The sequence below is a fragment of the Argiope bruennichi genome, chromosome 9, assembly GCF_947563725.1.
Source record: "Argiope bruennichi chromosome 9, qqArgBrue1.1, whole genome shotgun sequence".
Classification (NCBI taxonomy): domain Eukaryota; kingdom Metazoa; phylum Arthropoda; class Arachnida; order Araneae; family Araneidae; genus Argiope; species Argiope bruennichi.
The window spans coordinates 76,040,259-76,058,954 of NC_079159.1; the positions used below are offsets into that span (position 1 = coordinate 76,040,259).

The 18,696-nt window shown below is 28.7% G+C and overlaps 1 protein-coding gene across 1 annotated transcript in view; it reads left to right on the forward strand.

The window, feature by feature from the left end:
- The window catches only part of LOC129985318 (chaoptin-like), a 66,935-nt gene that overhangs the window by 40,043 nt on the left and 8,196 nt on the right, over positions 1 to 18,696 (forward strand). Inside the window, exons 2-4 of the mRNA XM_056095303.1 lie at positions 5,500 to 5,592; positions 13,696 to 13,875; positions 14,886 to 17,695. Of these exons, the coding sequence (XP_055951278.1) occupies positions 13,696 to 13,875; positions 14,886 to 17,695 (2,990 nt within the window). The 5' untranslated portion in view covers positions 5,500 to 5,592. The remainder of the gene's footprint in view (positions 1 to 5,499; positions 5,593 to 13,695; positions 13,876 to 14,885; positions 17,696 to 18,696) is intronic.

The window sequence follows — 18,696 nt, forward strand, 5'->3', positions numbered from 1 at the left end:
AGAATCGCACTCTCTAATTTAACAGTGCTGTTCTCTCCTGTAGTACAAGTGCATGTACATGAATATATCATCTCTTTACTAGGCAGCTTAAAAATTGACTTCTTATTCTAGTGTTCTGAATTTTTTTTATGTTCTACATTTTTTATTTTTTTTATTTTTTATTTATTTATTTATTTATTTTTGAATCAGAAAAATGCTTATTGAATGATCCTCTGACATATTTAGTAAATTATAAAATAAATCGTGTAGTACACACAAAATTTCAATGCTGAATGATTAAATTTTGTATCCTTTTATTTTTAAGAAAGTTGTTTTGATTAAGCATGTTACTGGATTAGTTGATATTCAATTACGTTCATTTCATATCAAAGATTAAATTTTAGATATATTGAGAGAAAATAAGGTAGTTCGCAATGAACAAAATGGTGTAAGGTTTCTAAAATAACACAAACTGCATATCTATCAAAATGTTATGTTTAAAAAGTCATTAAATCAAGATACATATGAAAGATTTAATTGAAATTTTTATTATCCATTAATCCCTACGAATCAGCTAGTCGTCACATGCGACTAGCCGTGTTAACAATAAAAAGTTGAAGTGATAGTTATTTTACTTAGATTTATAGTAATCAAATAGAGAATTTCATTTTAATAAAACATGTGGTGTACTATGTGATTGAGAGAAAGTTGAATTAAAATTATATTTCTGGTAACTAAAATTATTGTTCTCTTCTTTCTCTAGTAATATTATGCCATATTCTAGAATACTAGTGTTATTTTAATCAAGAATAAGTATATCGCTGCATATTTGTGTCATAGTCAAGGATGGGATTATAACAAAGATTTTTTCTATAATTATATTAACTATTTCAGTATAAATATAATTTTGAGATATTTCTAATAAGATAAGTGTTTGCATTATTGATTATATCTTTGAAAATGGATCTTGATGCCACAATTATATCAAAATAAAGTATTACAAACAAATATCCAATTAGCATTCGTCCCAACAACATTATATTTATACTTCTCCATAGAAATTCATATTAATTCGTTTAAATGTTTTATTTTACTACTGGACAAGAATGTTAAGCAAAGTAACTACAGTCTATGTTAAATAAGAATTTTAAGTACATAAACTACTTGAGTATTCTTCAAATGCCAATAAATTTAAATTAAAATAGTAATAGCTACTCAGCGTCAAAATAACAATATTCTTAAACTGCAATATTTCTTAAGTAAATACGAAGAAATTTTTCTTATCTGAATATTACTCTAGTTATGAGGCGAAAGATTTTGCTTGGGATAATCAATTTAACCAATCAATCAGACCTTTCTAAACCACAGTACCTAAATAATTAGATTTTAGGTACTGTGGTTTAAAAATACTTAGAATTCCTTTAGCTTTCAAAATTAATAAAAATCATATTAATAATAAATTTATTAATGAAGTGTTCTATTTCTTAAATGTGCATGTTTACTTTATAAAATGAAATAAATACTTTATAAAATGAAAAGGATAATATTACAGTATGTAAGTTAATTCTCTAAATTAATTTATAAGGTTAATTCATTTTGCTTGATTTCATTAAAATTTTTATGATTTTATTCAAACTAAAGTATAAATTTTTATTCATAATAAATTTGATAAATAAATTTTGAAATAAAGTCTTTCAATTATATTATAAAATGCAAAATTATTAATTGTTTTCAATCTTTTTCTTATTTTCAGTTTTGTTTTCTCTAAATGAATAATAACCATAAATTTTTATTATTTTTTTTAATTCTCGAATAAAATATTTATAATTTTTATTTTGTTTAAAAGAGCCAGATAAAATGTATTGTCACAGCTGCATTTAAAAGTCGGATACTGTCTAACATTATTGATTTTTTTTAAAAAATTTATCCAGAAATTTTTTTAAATTTAAATACCCAAGGGTTTTATATTGAAAATGCACTATGTTTTATGTAGGATTTATTAATAGAATCAACGGAATTCATATAGCGTTGTGCGTTACATAATGAATGTCAGCGAAATCAAAATCTAATCAGCGAAATTTAATATAATCTAAAAAAATAAAGAAAAATCGATTGTGGATTCTCATTTTTCTAATGAGCATCTGCATAAAAATAAATATAAATAATTCAAAATTCTGATACTTTATAGGAAACGGCAAAAGAAAATTAAATTTGAAAGCGCCATGTAAACGATGCTTTTAGACTCTAAATTATATAAAAGCAATTTTGCTTATTCTTTATTTCCTAATTCGGCTCCTTGTGAAATCAGCGGACTAAGTAAATTTCTTCCGCTGCTACTATATTGGCGAAGAAAATTTCGATCCTTGCCAAATCTGGGAAGAATTAAAACTTCCCTCAACGGATCATTCTTGATCAACTTTAACTTTAAATTTATTAAAAAAAACAATCAATTGAAAATCAATGAATTACGATATTTTGATCATACTTATTTGAAATTGAAGAAAAATGGCTTCAACAATGACCTTAAAAATTTTGAAATAGGCATGAGGATTAAAACTTCGCATGCAGGAATTTTAGCTTCATTTCTTAAAATTTTTCAGGAAAGTTGTCTCATTTTAAGTGTCTTAAAATTCAGCAAATTATGTCAAAAGTACAAAATAATGTTCGTTCTAAATAAAAAGAGATGTGCTTGCTTTCGTCAAAGACGCATAATGTTTTCTGCAAGTATAGGAATGATATTTTATTTCGCAAATAAATGCGAAAAATCATGGAAAAATACCCAAAACATTATGTTACAGATTTTCTAAATTATATTTTATAATTCAGGGTTTGAGGTGCATTAAGTTACATTATAATTATCTGCATGCCGAATTTCATGGGTGCAGATACATACACTTAAACACTTTTTTTGAAAGTATAGGTGATATTTATATAAGTTTTCATGCTTAAAGTTTTGAAGTCCGGTAAGTTTTAATTCATTCATTCATCAGTGAGATTGTAGTATTTGGGGGTGGGGTGGAGTGGCTAGATGGCAACTAGTTGAGGCTTTGGAGCTAGAAAATTCGAAGAAGATGGAGGATTTGAAATACGAAAACGTAAACCTTGTGCCATATATTTATAATTCAAATGCATATTAAATCTATGTGATTCAAATGTCTTTTCGTTGGTACGGTGTAAAAATAGAGAAAAGGTGTTAATGAATATGAGAATTCAGAGAAGAAATTGAGAGCTAAAGTATTATCACGGAACAATGGTTTAAAATTTTGAGTCAGTTTAAAAATGGCCTTAAAGTGGTTTCAAAATGGCATTACAAAAAGTCATAACTCAATTAAATATTAAAGAATACATATACATGTGATTAATCATATTGCTCAAAAAGTGTTCAATCCCTTTCTCTCAAATTATTTTCACTGGCTTAAGTTATTTAATTTTGTTTTGATATTATAATGCACATAATAATATAAATAAATAAATAAAATAATCATTTTTATTTTTAGTTATTATTAAATATTTGTAAGCATATAAAAAAATGCTGCTACAGAGTTATGCCAGCAGTATTATATTTAGAAATCTCAAAATTTATGATACTAAAATTTGAAAGGAATTAATATATAAAGCTATCTGTATGATTACCAAAAAATAATAATTCAGCGTTTTTAATATGTATTAATTTTTCCTACGTATATTTACGTAATATTTTTTGATAAAATAATGAAGATAAGAATAAACACTTTTGAATGAATTTTACTATCAGTCATTTCTCTAATAAGAATATAAATTTAATTATTACAAAATATTATAGTAAACAAATATTCTAGATTTTTGTTTTCGTCTTAGAATATAAGTGAACTATTTAATGCATTCTTTAAGTAACAAGGAATAATGATGATAATGTTAGTAAATCAAAAGCAAAAAGAAAATTCAAATATATCATTCGTTTTAGATATCCTCTGGGATTAGCGAGCAAAACTAGATTTCCAAAAAACAGTTTTTCAACATCGTAATGTTTTTGCCTTTCATATATTTACTATATATATATATTATTGACAAAACATAGCAAGATATTTGTTTATATAATTATTTATTGTCAATTTGTTTATAAATAAGAGTCCATGAATGCTAGAAAAGGCAGTAAATGAATGAAATGATGAGAATGTTTAATGAAAACATCCGAAGATGTTATTTCTCTACACTCTGAAAATTATTTAAGTAAATAAAAAAAGTAATTATGATGTTCATTATAAAATGAAAAAAATAAATAAATACCTATCTTTGATCCGTTAAGATAAAAAAAATCAACAAACAAGGTTAAGATAAAATAATCACAAAGAATTTATATATATTCGTATTCTTATTTTAACAATAAAATTTTTAATTCACAAAAATTTTGATCTCTGATTTGATTTTCACTTTTGTGCATATTATGTCATACATAAAGAAATTCTCTAATCTTCAAAAGTTCAATTTTTTTAAGCATCCATATTTTATATCTTCCTGGGGAAAAATTTCTGTTTTTGACATATCTATTTCAATTAATTAAAACTGCTACGAAATAGATAGATAAATATGGCATAAAGTTTTATTACTATACTTCTAGATTGATCTGCCAAATCCTAGATAACATTATCTGTATATGTCTCTATTTTTTTTATATATAAGAGTACTAACTAAGAGTATAACTAAGAAACGCAGTACGTTAGATTTAAGAATTTTATAGTGTTATCTTTAACTCAACGTTTTGGATTTATGCCTAATTTGAAAATTAAACCCGAGAAGACTATATGAGAATTTGGCAATTCAAACCACACAGTGATTGATCTAGGGATATGAAATTATACTGTACGTATAAAACTGTATATAACTAAAACTGTACGTATACAATAAATTTTGCTCTCAACAGGTGAACAAAAAGATATCCACAATGCATAATTCAATCTCTTTGCGAAGCAAAGCATAAGACATGCATTATTCCATGCGAGAAAGTGAAAGGGAGAATATTGTCAATGGTTCAATCTCTGTGCTTAAATCGAATGTCAAATATTGGATAAAACTATTATAAGTATGGGTCATTGTATGTACTCTATGGTCAGATATTCCTACTGTAACTTTAAATTCACTTATCTAGGCATTTTTTTTTTATTTTAGATGCCGCATTTCCGCACTTTTAAGAATAACAGTTTACATTAGTCAAGGCAGAAGAACTTTTTGAGGGAATTTGAATTTGTTAGTTCACCAGTAATATTTACTGAATATATAAGTGAAATCAATTATTATTTAAAACAAGATTGTTGAAAAATAATTCTGAAAACGAGTCTATGACAGAATTCTGACACTGAATGAATGAGTTAAGCTACTTATTGAAAAAAATAACATTCTATTTTTCAGGTACAGCATGGAATGATAGAGATTTAGCTGATGTTCGATGCATTAACTATGGAAACGTATAAAATTTAAATAAGCACTTAACATTTTGTATCCAGTTCTTCACTTAATACTTCACGTTTATTTTGTTATTTTCAGGTGCTATGCTGAATCGTGTTGGTAGCAATGAAGCATGGAGCAAATAAAGGAATGCAAAGAAACGGGTGGACTCTGCTTGCGCTGTTCTGAAAGGTAACACATCTTTATAATCTCTAACTGATCTAAATTTCGTAAGAATCAATGCAAATTTGCATTATAATTGAGAGATGTTAATGGGATTCGAGTATAACAAGAGTATACTCAATTAAGTAATTCGAGTACAGCCGGGCGCAAGCAGAAAATCGCCAAATAATGTAAAATTCCGCCAAATTTCTTACGTTTGTCATTCGCTTCGCTTGGCGACTTGGCTGTCGTTTGGTTCACAATTGGCGACATTTGTGCCTGGCTAACGGAAAAGTACGCATAAAAAAGTAAATGCATCTCCTCTTTCCAAAAGTTTGTTTGACAATTATCTAATAACTCATATATGAGACCGTGTTCGGTACAGGATCTCTTTCCTACTTACTTCAGAAGACTGGTTTAACTTAAGCATTACAGACTTATGCAGATTTTGTTGGACTGAGATCATGTTGGCCACAGTACAGGGCCTCTCTCCAACATTTCAAATAGCTGATTTTCCTTGAGCATTACAGATTTGCGTATATGTAATGCAATTACTACCACTTTTACCCCAGTAAACGGTTTGTTTTGCAACTACCTCAGGCAATCGGTGCAACGACATAAACACTGCAGACTTGTGCAGAAGTAGTGGATTTAAAGGATTTTACACTATATTATTACCTGTCCTCTGATCGCCTTATTTCATTTAAAAAATCCTCAATGATCTTTGAAACTATCTGGCGGAAAATAGATCCTATTTGCAACTTTCCCAGCATCCAAATCCGATTACTCGAGAAACATATTTACAGACATGAAGAAGTCTTTCCAAGGTACTTCAGCATCCAAGCTCAAAAGCTATCTTTCTTAAAAATAAATACTGAGTATTTTACTTGAAGCTCAATCCAGGGATGAAAGTATGTTTTTAAAATAAATCTCCACCTTTTAGCATCAATATTCGTATTTTTCTGAATAAAAAATCAGAAAATTTCGGTGAAATTTCAAGGTTTAATGTTAGGGAAGTATTAACAATTCTGCCATATAAGATCTTACTTTATTTTCATCCAAAACATAGTCGATGTATGTGGTGCAAAACTCACCAATACATTGCAAATACATAAGAAATGCAAATACCAATTAATTTATTATACTTGGAACTCGGTGTATTTTATTAAAATGTCAATTATTACGAAGTATTATGTGTCTACATATATTTTTACGCAAAACACTAATATGTTTTTTTTTCTTTTCTTTTCTACAGTTATAGAATTGTTTCCATTTTTTTTAATGGAAACGATTTATACTTTCCTCCCTTTTTTACACATCTGCATTCTATGTGCAGGAGCATATATTGATAAGAAATACAACTCATTTTATTTTTAGAAGTTAGTTTATATTCATAAATATAGTTAAGTGCTTCCCGCTAATTTAATTTTATAATGAATTTGCACATCGTGTTGGAAAAGCGCTAATTGCGAAGGTACAATATTATTCGGTTCAATATTAATTAATTTACAATGCTTCATTTATTAGGTGATAGCGACATCACGTAAATAATAAGTTCCTTAAATGAATAATAGTTTTTTTAGGTGAATAGTTTTTTTCACTGATTCCTAGGTTCCTTTTAAGTGAATTAGAATTTTCTTCCGTAAATAATAGTTTTTTCACTTGAAGAATGTTTTTTCGTGTTTTTGAAATGCCAAATGTTGAACATTCGCTTTTATCACATATAAAATTTCTTTCCCGTGTGGATGACGCTTAAGTGAACATTTCGAAATTCTGCTCCCATATTTATATTACCGGCAAAGTTTAAAATCCGGCATTCTATAGAATACCTAGGCATCTTCTACAATAAAAAATGGTTACTAATGTATGAAATTATTAATATTTCACCCATTTACCAAGAATTCTACAGAATGTCCATTGCTCAACCAGCAAAGTATGAAATACTTCTCCGATGGTCCAATTTTACTTCTTTTTATAAGAAATAAAATTAAATGCAATATAAAATAAAATGAATTCCTTGAATGAATGTGCGACAAATATTTTCATATTTTATTTTGTTTTCTTTGATAATAAAATAATTGATTTTGATTTTATCAATACTTTTCTCTATGAATTTAAAAAATGTTTATCTCTTTTTTTTTTCAAAACAGGATTTGTATTTTTGAAATTTTGTTAAATAAAAGCCTTATCATATTACTTTTTTCAACTTTTCGTAAATAGCGATTATCAATCTACAGAAATTTTAAAGAATTTCTAGGTTTATTTACATTGATTTGGTAAGCATATGATAATTCTCAAATTTTATACTTTGTCATACATTCTATAAAACGCTTAGGTATTCTAAAAAATGACGACTTCGTACATTAACTAACATATCATAATGCCACCGACAGTATAATTTACACTTCTTCAGTCTGATGCCAAATGCGAATAAATTCTATACATTTTGTTACAGCTATATTTTCTAATTCTTGAACACAATTTCACATTTACTGTATACTTGACTACATTATTCATAAAATGACTTCCCTAGAATTAATTACTAGAACAAGCAAGTTGTATACTGTAATTACTTCAGTAATTACATTTACACGACATAATTCATACTGTATTCGAGCTTATCTATCTACTGCTATGTTTCAGCTTTTAGAATTCTACACACTACGCCGGTATCGTTTTCCTCCGGCTTCATAGTTAAACAGTAGATTACGTTAATACATAAGCCAACAAGAAAATGACAACATACCGTTCTAATCATATGTAAATAACTTCTTTCTAAACCGTAAGAGACAGATGAATACTGTTTTGGAAAAAAAATACTTTGACATAAAAAATTATGCTTTGTGAAGTTTTAGGCAATTAAATATACTGTTGAAAAAATTATGAATTCCACATTTTTGCACAGTCTATCCATTCCTATTAGCCATATTTAATAAAACGTTCCTGAAACACTAAAATTTATATACCATAAGTTCTATTCTCACTGTGACTAAAATTGAATCTTCAAACTTCATTATTTGGAGCCAATCAACGAGCAGCTCTATAATTGTCGTGAGTTGAATAGCATTTTCAGCATTTTCTTAAAAGTTAAAGTTTGAATAGTCTAAAATGATTTTAAATTACGATATCCAAAACTATATAAAACTAGTTTCTTTACAAAAATATCTTTTTTTTACTTAAAATGTTGTATAAAAAATATTTTTTTTTAAATATGACTATTGGATGCTGTGGGTTGTATAAAAAATGTAAACATCATAATTTTTTCTAAAATATATATGCAGACTTAAACTACATAAATCATAATTTTTTGAATACGTGAGAATTTTTTCAAATTGAAAACATTCGCCAATTTCTGACTGTTTAGAAATATCATTGGTCCACGATTAGAAAAGTTGCCCTGTAGAATTATTGAGCAATCATCAATCTGAGAATAATTTCTTATTATTATAGAGCAAATGAAAGAGTATACCTAATTAAATTTATTAAATCTTTCTATAGAATGATTTAATGCATATTGGTATTTTTTTAAATTATTGAATTAAATTCTGAAAATGATTAACGCAATTTAAAATTCTGGATATAGAATTGTTGAGTATTCTAATCTAATAAATATACAATCATTATAAATGTGCATATAAAAATACTTAGATAATTCTCAGACGATAATGCTTCACAAGTAAATAATATAATTTGCTTTATAGTACGTGATTCTATTTAAATTCAATCTGATTTCCATTTTTAACTAATAACAGTTTTCATTTGTAGGATGATGTAATGCAATTTTGTAATTTACAGTATAGCGAACAGCTATGCTGTAAATTAAAATTGTAATTTACAGTAACATTGAACGAATAATGACTGGCTTAAAAATATTATGGTAATTTTTTTATTACGTCCGTTGGATAGCTAATGATTACAAAAGAATGAATAAATATACAATGTTCTTTTCTGTAAATTTTTTAACAAATAGTTACATTAAAACGATTCCTTTGGCAACAATTCATAAGTGAATTTTCTGCTTACAATTGGCAAATCAAGGAGCTATTTTTTTTCTACTATTTAATGTTTAGAGTTGAATGAAATACTGTAAAATTCATTAGGCGAAAAAATTTGGGATTCAATTTCTTTGCGAAACTATATTTCTTATTGATATTAGTTTCTCTACATGAAATATTATAAATAATCGAAAAAAAAAAGATCTACCTTCACGACTTCACTATCAATAGAAATAGATTCAATAATATAAATGTAAAAATATTGAAACAAAATGAAAAAAAATAATTACATAACTTTTAAAAATAATTTAAAAATTGTAATTCGAATTTTGTTTGAGAGTGACTGAGATTTCATCCAACTGATGAAGTTTGGACCAAACTGTTCTGTCAGCGAAAGCGAATTCATTAAAAAATAATTAGATAAGTGTTCCATAATTTAAAAGGCTCTTGTTATTAATCTGAATTAACTTGAATGCATGAATCTTATAAATGAAATGAATTAAAAAATTAGATTACCCTGAATAAGAATAATTTTGGAGCCCCCAAAATCGCGGGATTCGCGCGCTGTCACCTACTTTGGCTATTAGACAATTCAAATTTACCTTATGTTCGGCTTCTGGCATTTCCAAGAGCAGTAACCATTGACCAATGCCCGGTTGTTTAATTTACAGAAATAGTTATCCCCATCATGTATCTAATTCACTAATGAAATCATTTCGACAAAATCACAATCTAAGAATCCCAGAATGAAATTATCATGAGTAAATTTTGTTTCATCAGATTAATTTCCTGTGTCCAAATTAAGCGAAAGCAATTGAGGAGGAAAGTATTATTTTCGTTAAAGGTTAAGCAATGAAAAAACAGCACTTCTATCGTAATTTTCTCCCTAAGCATTATTATCACTCATCCGGGGGAGGGCTGTTTAGCTCTTTAGGGGAATAAAATCAAGATTATCTGTCAATGACGTTAAACAACTGTCTTCTGCTGAAGTAATTATTGTCTTCCATATTATTTAGCACACGTCGAGGAATATGATTTAACTAATGGTTTATTCACGGAATCAGATTTAATTGAATGCATCAGGTAATAAAACCCTTTTTTTTCTTATAACTAAATGATATTCTCGTACTTTTAATATTTTGAAACTGATTTTCTATCACTTTATTTTGGAAAAACATATGTTAACAATATGATATTTACTGAGTGAGTTTAAATTAACTTACATCTTCTGCCTCAAGTAACTTCCATAAGTCTCACTAGATGTCGCTACGAATTCTTGAAACGAAAGAGAGCATAAAAGAAGATCGCATAGCGTTACTTTCAGTCTTTTCCACAATGTCTTCCGAAGCCGTCATTTTCAATTCAAGGCAGGTACTCCACCCCACCCACCTCGGATCTCTTACTGCCTTTCATACTATCTAGAACACACAACAGGATGTGATCAAATAATTTTAATTTACTACTACAGGAAAACAAATATTTTCTAAGGCTAAATACGCTTCTCATACTTTGGATGTTTTGAAACTGATTGACCATCTTATTTGTATGGAAACTAAATGTTAAGAATATGTTATGCTTACAGAATGAGTTTAACTCTTTCTATGGCCGTGGGAAGTACGCTTCCCACCAAATTTATCAATCTTTGTTTGAAATTATGTAGGTTGGCATAAGTTCTGACAATTTTTTTTATTAAGTCAGAAACTCAGATGCTTCAGTTCTTTATCTCAGACAAAATGATGTGCCTTGATTTGTTACTTAATCATTAATTAACCAAATAAATTAATTAATCAAATTAAATTCATCTAATAAGCTAAATGAATCCCTTTTCTTATTCTAATTCCAAGCTTAAAAATATTTTAACATAATATGACTAGAAAAAAACGGCCCTTTAAAGGGTTAAATTAACCTACAAATTTTAGTTTAAATAAAGATCAAGAAAACCCACTAGGTATGACAATTGCGTGAAATAAAAAAAGTATAAAAGAACACTGATCAGCTATTTTAGCAAAAGTTACTTTCTTGGGTACTTCTTTTTTTAACACCCTTACCATATGAGAGCAAATTAAGCGCTATTCTATTTTTTCCCAACTCTACGCTTATTTAACCAAACAAAATTTCCCTTTTTATGGCATAATAAGATGAGAAGTTAAAGTGATAATTAATATATATAGCCTAACACATTTTTATTCTCAAAAATAAAAAAGAAACCATTTAGACAAAAACATAAAAGACAAAACAACTAAGACTCAAAAATTAATGTTCAAATCTCATTGGACTTTTTCTACACAAAAAACATTTACTTAATTTTAACCATAAAATGTTCATTAAAAAAATATTATGGGTTTTAGGCTGACTGAATCATTTTTTTTTTATTTTCGAAAATAAAATATAGGTGCTCACGTAACGTCCAAACTTAAAAAAAATTATAAAACTGGAAATAAAAAATAAATACATTCCATCAAACTTATTACTAAAAACTTATTTTATAAAATTTTGCAACTTACAAAATTCTCAGAATTGCTAAATTATTAAAAGTGAGACTCAAAATATTTCAGAATTTTTCATTACTGAATGCAATGAAATTAAAAACACGTATTTTCTGGTTTCCATTACTTCTTAACTGCGTTTCACTACATGTTTTCTTTAATTAGTTTTCACTATATTCATTTCATACACTATCGGCCCATTAAAAAGATAATAGTGGTGTAATTGTTTTCAGCACTAAATGCACCACATGGAGCTATTGTGTGTTTTTAATTATTTATAGATCCATTTACTTGAGATGTTTCGTATATTTGATTTCCATACGCAGTCTTCTTTTCCAAGAGAAATATATTTCATGCACAGGCTTTACATTTATGTAGGCATTGTTGAAGTGTTCGCAATTTAAATGCAGTGGACATACGTTTAAAAAATCGCAAATGATCTAAGGAGAAATTTGTTTTCTTCAAACATTACAGATCTGGGAAATTATGACTCAATTATGCATAAGAATATAACTTCATATTCACCATTAGCCATATATACCTTCAATAATAAGAAGATGTGAAATATATGCGGAATTGGCCAACTACACCAACCTCTTTTTCATATTTAGACCATTTTAATGCCACGTTTTTGAGTTTGTGCATCGATTTCGCTTTTATCATGATAGATTCAAAATTATGACACCCTTGATTTGGTGATTCATGAAAAAACTAATAACTTAAGGATCCTTCAATAATAAATCATTTCACCAAAATTAATCTCAATCCTCCCCCCCTCCTCAAAAATTATGTTCCTTTACCAAAAAAGCCCCTTTAAAGGGACATTACGACTCCTATGAAATTCAGGTTGGCATACGGAATGAGCTTGCGTTTATGCAGTTGCATATGCGACCAGATAAAACTATTTCAAGGTCAATTGAATTTTTGAAGCAAAGGAGAAAGCTAAGTAGAGGTTAGAGTTGGTGGATTTTCCCCCATGCCAATGTTTATTTGTTATAGCAATTCATATCCTCTGGCGCGCTCTATAGCCAACGTGTGCGCATTTTTATTTAAAATCATCATCTTCAATCGATGGTATATTTATGGCTAAAAATTTATACTTATATGGCGGAAAGACCACAGATTTTTTATAGAAGTTGTTTTCAAAAATTAAATTCTTATCTAGGTCATCAACAATTCTTGTGGAACGCATCGCCAACATCCACATAAATATATCAGTATATTATTTTGGTCATCTTATTCATTCGATGTTAACGAAAGTTATTTCTAGCTTCGGGACCAACTGAAAGATTTTTCTTAACAAACAGAAGCCAAAATATTCTATAAAATTCCAAATTAATGTTTATTGCTCGTTTTCAGGGTAAAAATAGAAATTCTTGAATCTGCAAGTAGTAATTACTTTTAATGCGTGTTTTATTGTTTTATTATTGGGTTTTTACTTTTCATTTTGAAATTATCAGTTAAATGCCTCTTCTTATTATTTTCAAAAGATGTTTATTACAAATGATTTAAATCTTATTCAAACTGAAAATTAAAAGTTAATAAAGCTTATACTATATATTATTCTTTCTATCTACCTTTAAAGTGAAATACATGAATTTTGCTTTTTTTCACTTTTTTTTTTATTCTGAGTAATAAAAATTTGTCTATAGATGGCGGTTCTGCTGTCCACCCTCACCGTCATGATGATCAGTCTGTCGGAAGCGAAGTCTGGCAATGACCTATGCACCTTCAACCCCCTATGCACGTGCCGTCGCTCCCATCACGAGGTCATCTGCCACGGCGTGCCGTTTTCAGAATTCCCTGCATTTCCCACCGAAGAAATATACCAGGTAACGAAATTTCATCAGAAAAAAGTGATTTTCAGTCACTCAAAATTAATCTAACCATTTTAATTCAATAATTAAACAAACGACAAATTAAACTAGGCATTTTCTCCTTTCAAGATAATGCTACAGGAAAAATTTATGTTGTTCAGTACACATCATTTATAAGGCCCTTTACAGCATCATCATAAATTTTCTGTGATTTCAAAATACAGCATAATTAGCATGCATGTTAAAAGGTCTATTTTTTTTTTTTTGAAAAATTGTACAAAAAGCATAATTTTCAACATTATTTAATTAATGGATGAACAAATCATTTTCAAATAGTTCTAACAATTACCACCTTTTCATAATTAGAATTGATAACTCATTAAAAATAAGCGAAATCAAATTCCAAAATTCTTCTTTCGCTTAAAAATCTCAAAAGATTCTTTTTATTTTTCCCAATGTAATTAAATAAAATGAATTTTCTAGCATGTCAGCATTGCGTTGAGGCTTTGCTGTGATATCCTTTAACTGCAAAGTTTTTCAACTTCTTTTAAAAACACATTGAATTTATATAATATTATTCGGAATATGGTATTTTTGTATGTAACTTAATCCATTTATAGTGATCTTCCCTATATAAATATAAGAATAGTAAACATTTTTTTTTCTTTTAGTGAAATGTATTTGGCATTAAAAATTAACTGACACGCTTTTCGCCCATAAATTTGTTAACTACAATCAATATCAATAAAATTTAGGATCAGTTATCCACGAAATCTGAAAGTAAACCAAATCGCAAAATAATTCTCATCTGTTAGCTTTTTAAAGATTTTAAATAATTCATCATAAAATGTGTCGTTATAAGTTGGAGCTAGCCAATCTCTTTGTTAATGAAAAGCAATAAAATTGCTAATATTTATTGATATTCGAATTATGTTTTATGTAGACATCTTTGTAAATTGTGACTGGAAGCCATCTGAAATCTATACTTTCTGTTTTAAATAACCACTAAATACCTTCTATTTCAGGTCACGATCTTACGTTCTGGGCTTGAGGTGCTGCATCATAATTTTCTCGAAGGATCCAGCATAGCATCTTTGCACTTGATGCAGAATCAACTGACACGTGTATCTGCCAAGGCCTTCAGTGGCTTAGAGAACATACTCACGACACTGGATCTCAGCTACAACCAGCTGGACGACACGCTCCTAGCAGCTTTAATCCCTCTCAGCAACCTTCAATGGCTCAACCTCAAGGGCAACAATCTGGAAGAAGTTCATGCATCCAAGTGGTCCCAAATGAATTTTAAGAACGTCATAAATAGTTTGTTTTTAAGTTCTAACCACGTAACACGTATTCAGGAGGGTGCCTTCTTGATGCTGAGTAACCTTGCCTTACTGGACATCGAGGGAAATTTGATTCACGACATCGATAGTCATTCCTTCCCAAATTCCCTTCAGTCTCTGTCGCTATCCAATAACATTTTGAAAAAAGTGCCTCTACACGCTATTTACACTCTCAAAAATCTACGTTATTTGTATTTATCTGGCAATCTGTTCCGAAAGTTACCTACCCCATTCCATCTGCAAACAACACGTCTTGAAAAGCTAGAAATAAGCAACAATATGTTAAATCAGCTATCAGAATTTGTATTCAATGGTTCTTTCACCATCAAGGAATTGGTACTTGATTTTAATTTCATTAGAACATTATCTGCCAGATGTTTTAAAGGCACGGCACTTGAAAGACTTGTTTTGGCTAATAATAGGATCACTAAACTACATTCTGATGCTTTCGTAGGTGTAGAAACGACGCTCAAAACACTAGATTTGAGTTTTAATCTACTAGAAGAATTTCCTTCTGCTGTAAACAATCTTAATGCGTTATTTTATTTATCGTTAAAAGGTAATATGTTAAAAAATCTTGAGAAGGATGATTTGATAGGATTTCGAAGGACGCTGGAAATTTTGGATTTATCTGGTAATTTATTTGAAAATGTACCCCAAAAGACTTTGATGCGGATGAAAAAATTGGTGCGCCTCAGTCTCCAAGACAACCGCATACGTAAAATTCAACAGGTTGATTTCAAAGACTGGGGCGAAACTCTAACGACGTTGAGCTTAGCGAATAATGGTATAACTCATCTACCAGAAGAAAGCTTCATTCACCTTAAAAAGTTAAAAGAATTGAAACTTTCTTTCAATAATATTTTGTTCTTTTCACCTCATGTATTTAAACCTTTAGAAAAAACGATAGAAGTTCTGGATTTGAGTTCCTCTTTATTTTCGCATAACCAATCAGCAGAGCTTTTGTGGAAGAATTTAAAAAATTTGGAATGGATGCAATTAGATCATAATAATATCTCAAAAATATCATCTCTGAGTTTAAACTCCTTGTTAAAAGTGCGACGTTTAGATTTTAGCAACAATGACATTAAAGAAATTCCAACTGACTTTTTTATGGGTGCAAAAAACGTATATCTAGGAACAATAAATTTAAGCAACAATCATTTAAAATTAATTAAAAGTGGAACATTCTGGGAAATACCGCATGTTTCTACAGTTATTTTATTTGGAAATAAAATAGCGATGGTTGAAGATTATGGTTTTGCTCACTGTACTTATCTTCATACCATAGTTCTATCTAAAAACAATTTGACATCAATAGCCCCTTCAGCTATTTACAATTTAACAAGACTCTCAAATCTCTTTTTGCAAGACAATTCATTGCGAGTCTTTTCTTTGGACATTATAGAAGGAGAGACATCTCAATTATATGTAAATTTATCAAACAATGCTTTACTAGAGCTAAAACCAAATGACAGCAACTCGACTACATATGTAAAAATAAGAACTTTAGATCTTACAAACAATCAAATATCTGTGATATCAAATGAGTTCATGGTTTCCATATCAAAATGCCTAGTATACTTATTTTTATCGAAAAATCAAATTGAAAACGTTTCTTTTCCGTTACTACAAGAACTTCAGTTACTAGACTTATCCTGTAACAAATTGCTCACCCTGAGTTCTGATGACTTTACATGTTGTCCAAACGTCCAAATCTTAATGATGGATCATAACAACATATCAGATATTCTAGATGGTGCTTTGGACGTTTTGAAAAATTTGAGGATACTCGATCTAAGCCAAAATAACTTGTTTTCTCTGAGAGAAAATACATTTTCTTCAACGAAATTGGAAAGGCTTAATTTATCCGGAAACCATCTACTGCAACTGCCATCGATGACTTTGAACATGGTGCATAAAACTCTCAGAATCTTAGACTTATCTTTCAATGAATTCGATAACTTATCTCTGGTGGACTTCGCCGGTATGAACAAACTTCAAGCCTTAAATTTGTCTTCCAATCACATTTCTTTCCTCGACGGCGAGAGTTTTCAGGGTCTTACCCACCTACTTCACCTGGATTTGTCTCACAATCCTCTCAAGAAGGTTAATGAAGAATCCTCCCTCAACTATCTTTCGAACCTCAGGTCCTTCTTGGTGTGTAACAGCAGCTTAAAATCCCTTGAAACGCTGCCACTACCACAACTACATGTGATGTCGTTAAGAAACAATTATCTTTTCAACATATCCCAAAACGTATTTCAAAACAGCGACCAAGTGCGATATCTAGATTTGTCAGGCAATTTATTACAGGATGTACCAATGCATCTATGGCCAAACATGAAACATCTCATAAGTTTGGATATTTCTTATAATCCTATTGAAGTTTTGGGTGTAAATAGCTTTAATGGACTTGACAGGCTACAATCACTGGATATTAGCGGCTTAATGCTAAAGCGTCTGGATCCAAGAACACTTCATGGATTAAGGTATTGACTATATATCAGTTATTATATATGTTCTGAGGGAGGCTAGAAAAATCTTAAGAATGTTATATCAGTTTGTAAATTTATTCTTAATAGTCATAAAATAAATTAAAGAAAACAAAATTTGGAAGACGAAGTACTCTTCGTGCTTCTTATCTGTTACTTTTAAGGTATAATGTAATTACTTTTTTAGCCATATTCAGTCTTTTTGGAATAGATTTTTAATGTAAAATTGTATTTATACACGCTTTCTAAAGTTTTTCAGAAAACATTAAACAAAGAACCATATTTGCTAATTTATGTTTATATGTTGTTGTTTTTTCATTTCTTGATATTTAAACCAAATGCATAATATTTACTACATAGAATATAAAGATAATTGATTTTATATAATTTCCTGGATATTTTGCATTTCTATTTTATTAATTTCATGTCAGTTCATTAACTAGCGAAGTACAAAAAACGTATTTTCGAAATTTTGAAAGCTATAGCATCGTTTCTTAAATTTTTATTTACGCTTGATTAAAGATTTATAAATATTTCATGATGCAGGAAAATCAAACATTCTTTATAAACTGAAATTAATAGAAAATACCATTTTATAAGCACTAATTAGGCAATTCTAATAAATAATAATTAAGTCTTTCAGTTGCTAGTTAATATCTTCTCCAAGACATAATGCAATGTGGTCTATTCGGTCTACCGAGATAAAAAAAAAATATTTTTGCTTTGCATTCAGTTTATTGAGAATTCAAAAAAAGCCTGAAATTTTTTTTATATCTAAGTTGACTAAAAATAAGCACAGTAAATTGCATCATTGTTCCAAATAAGATAAGAATAGTAAGAGATTTGATAATGAAATATCTATTTCATTTATTTTCAAAACTTTAAATATTTTAAATTTTTATATATATTAAAAAGACAAAATTAGTAATTTAGAAAATTTTTTATTTCCTACAAAATCATTGACAAAAAATGCATACCTAGATTTAATACTGATGGTC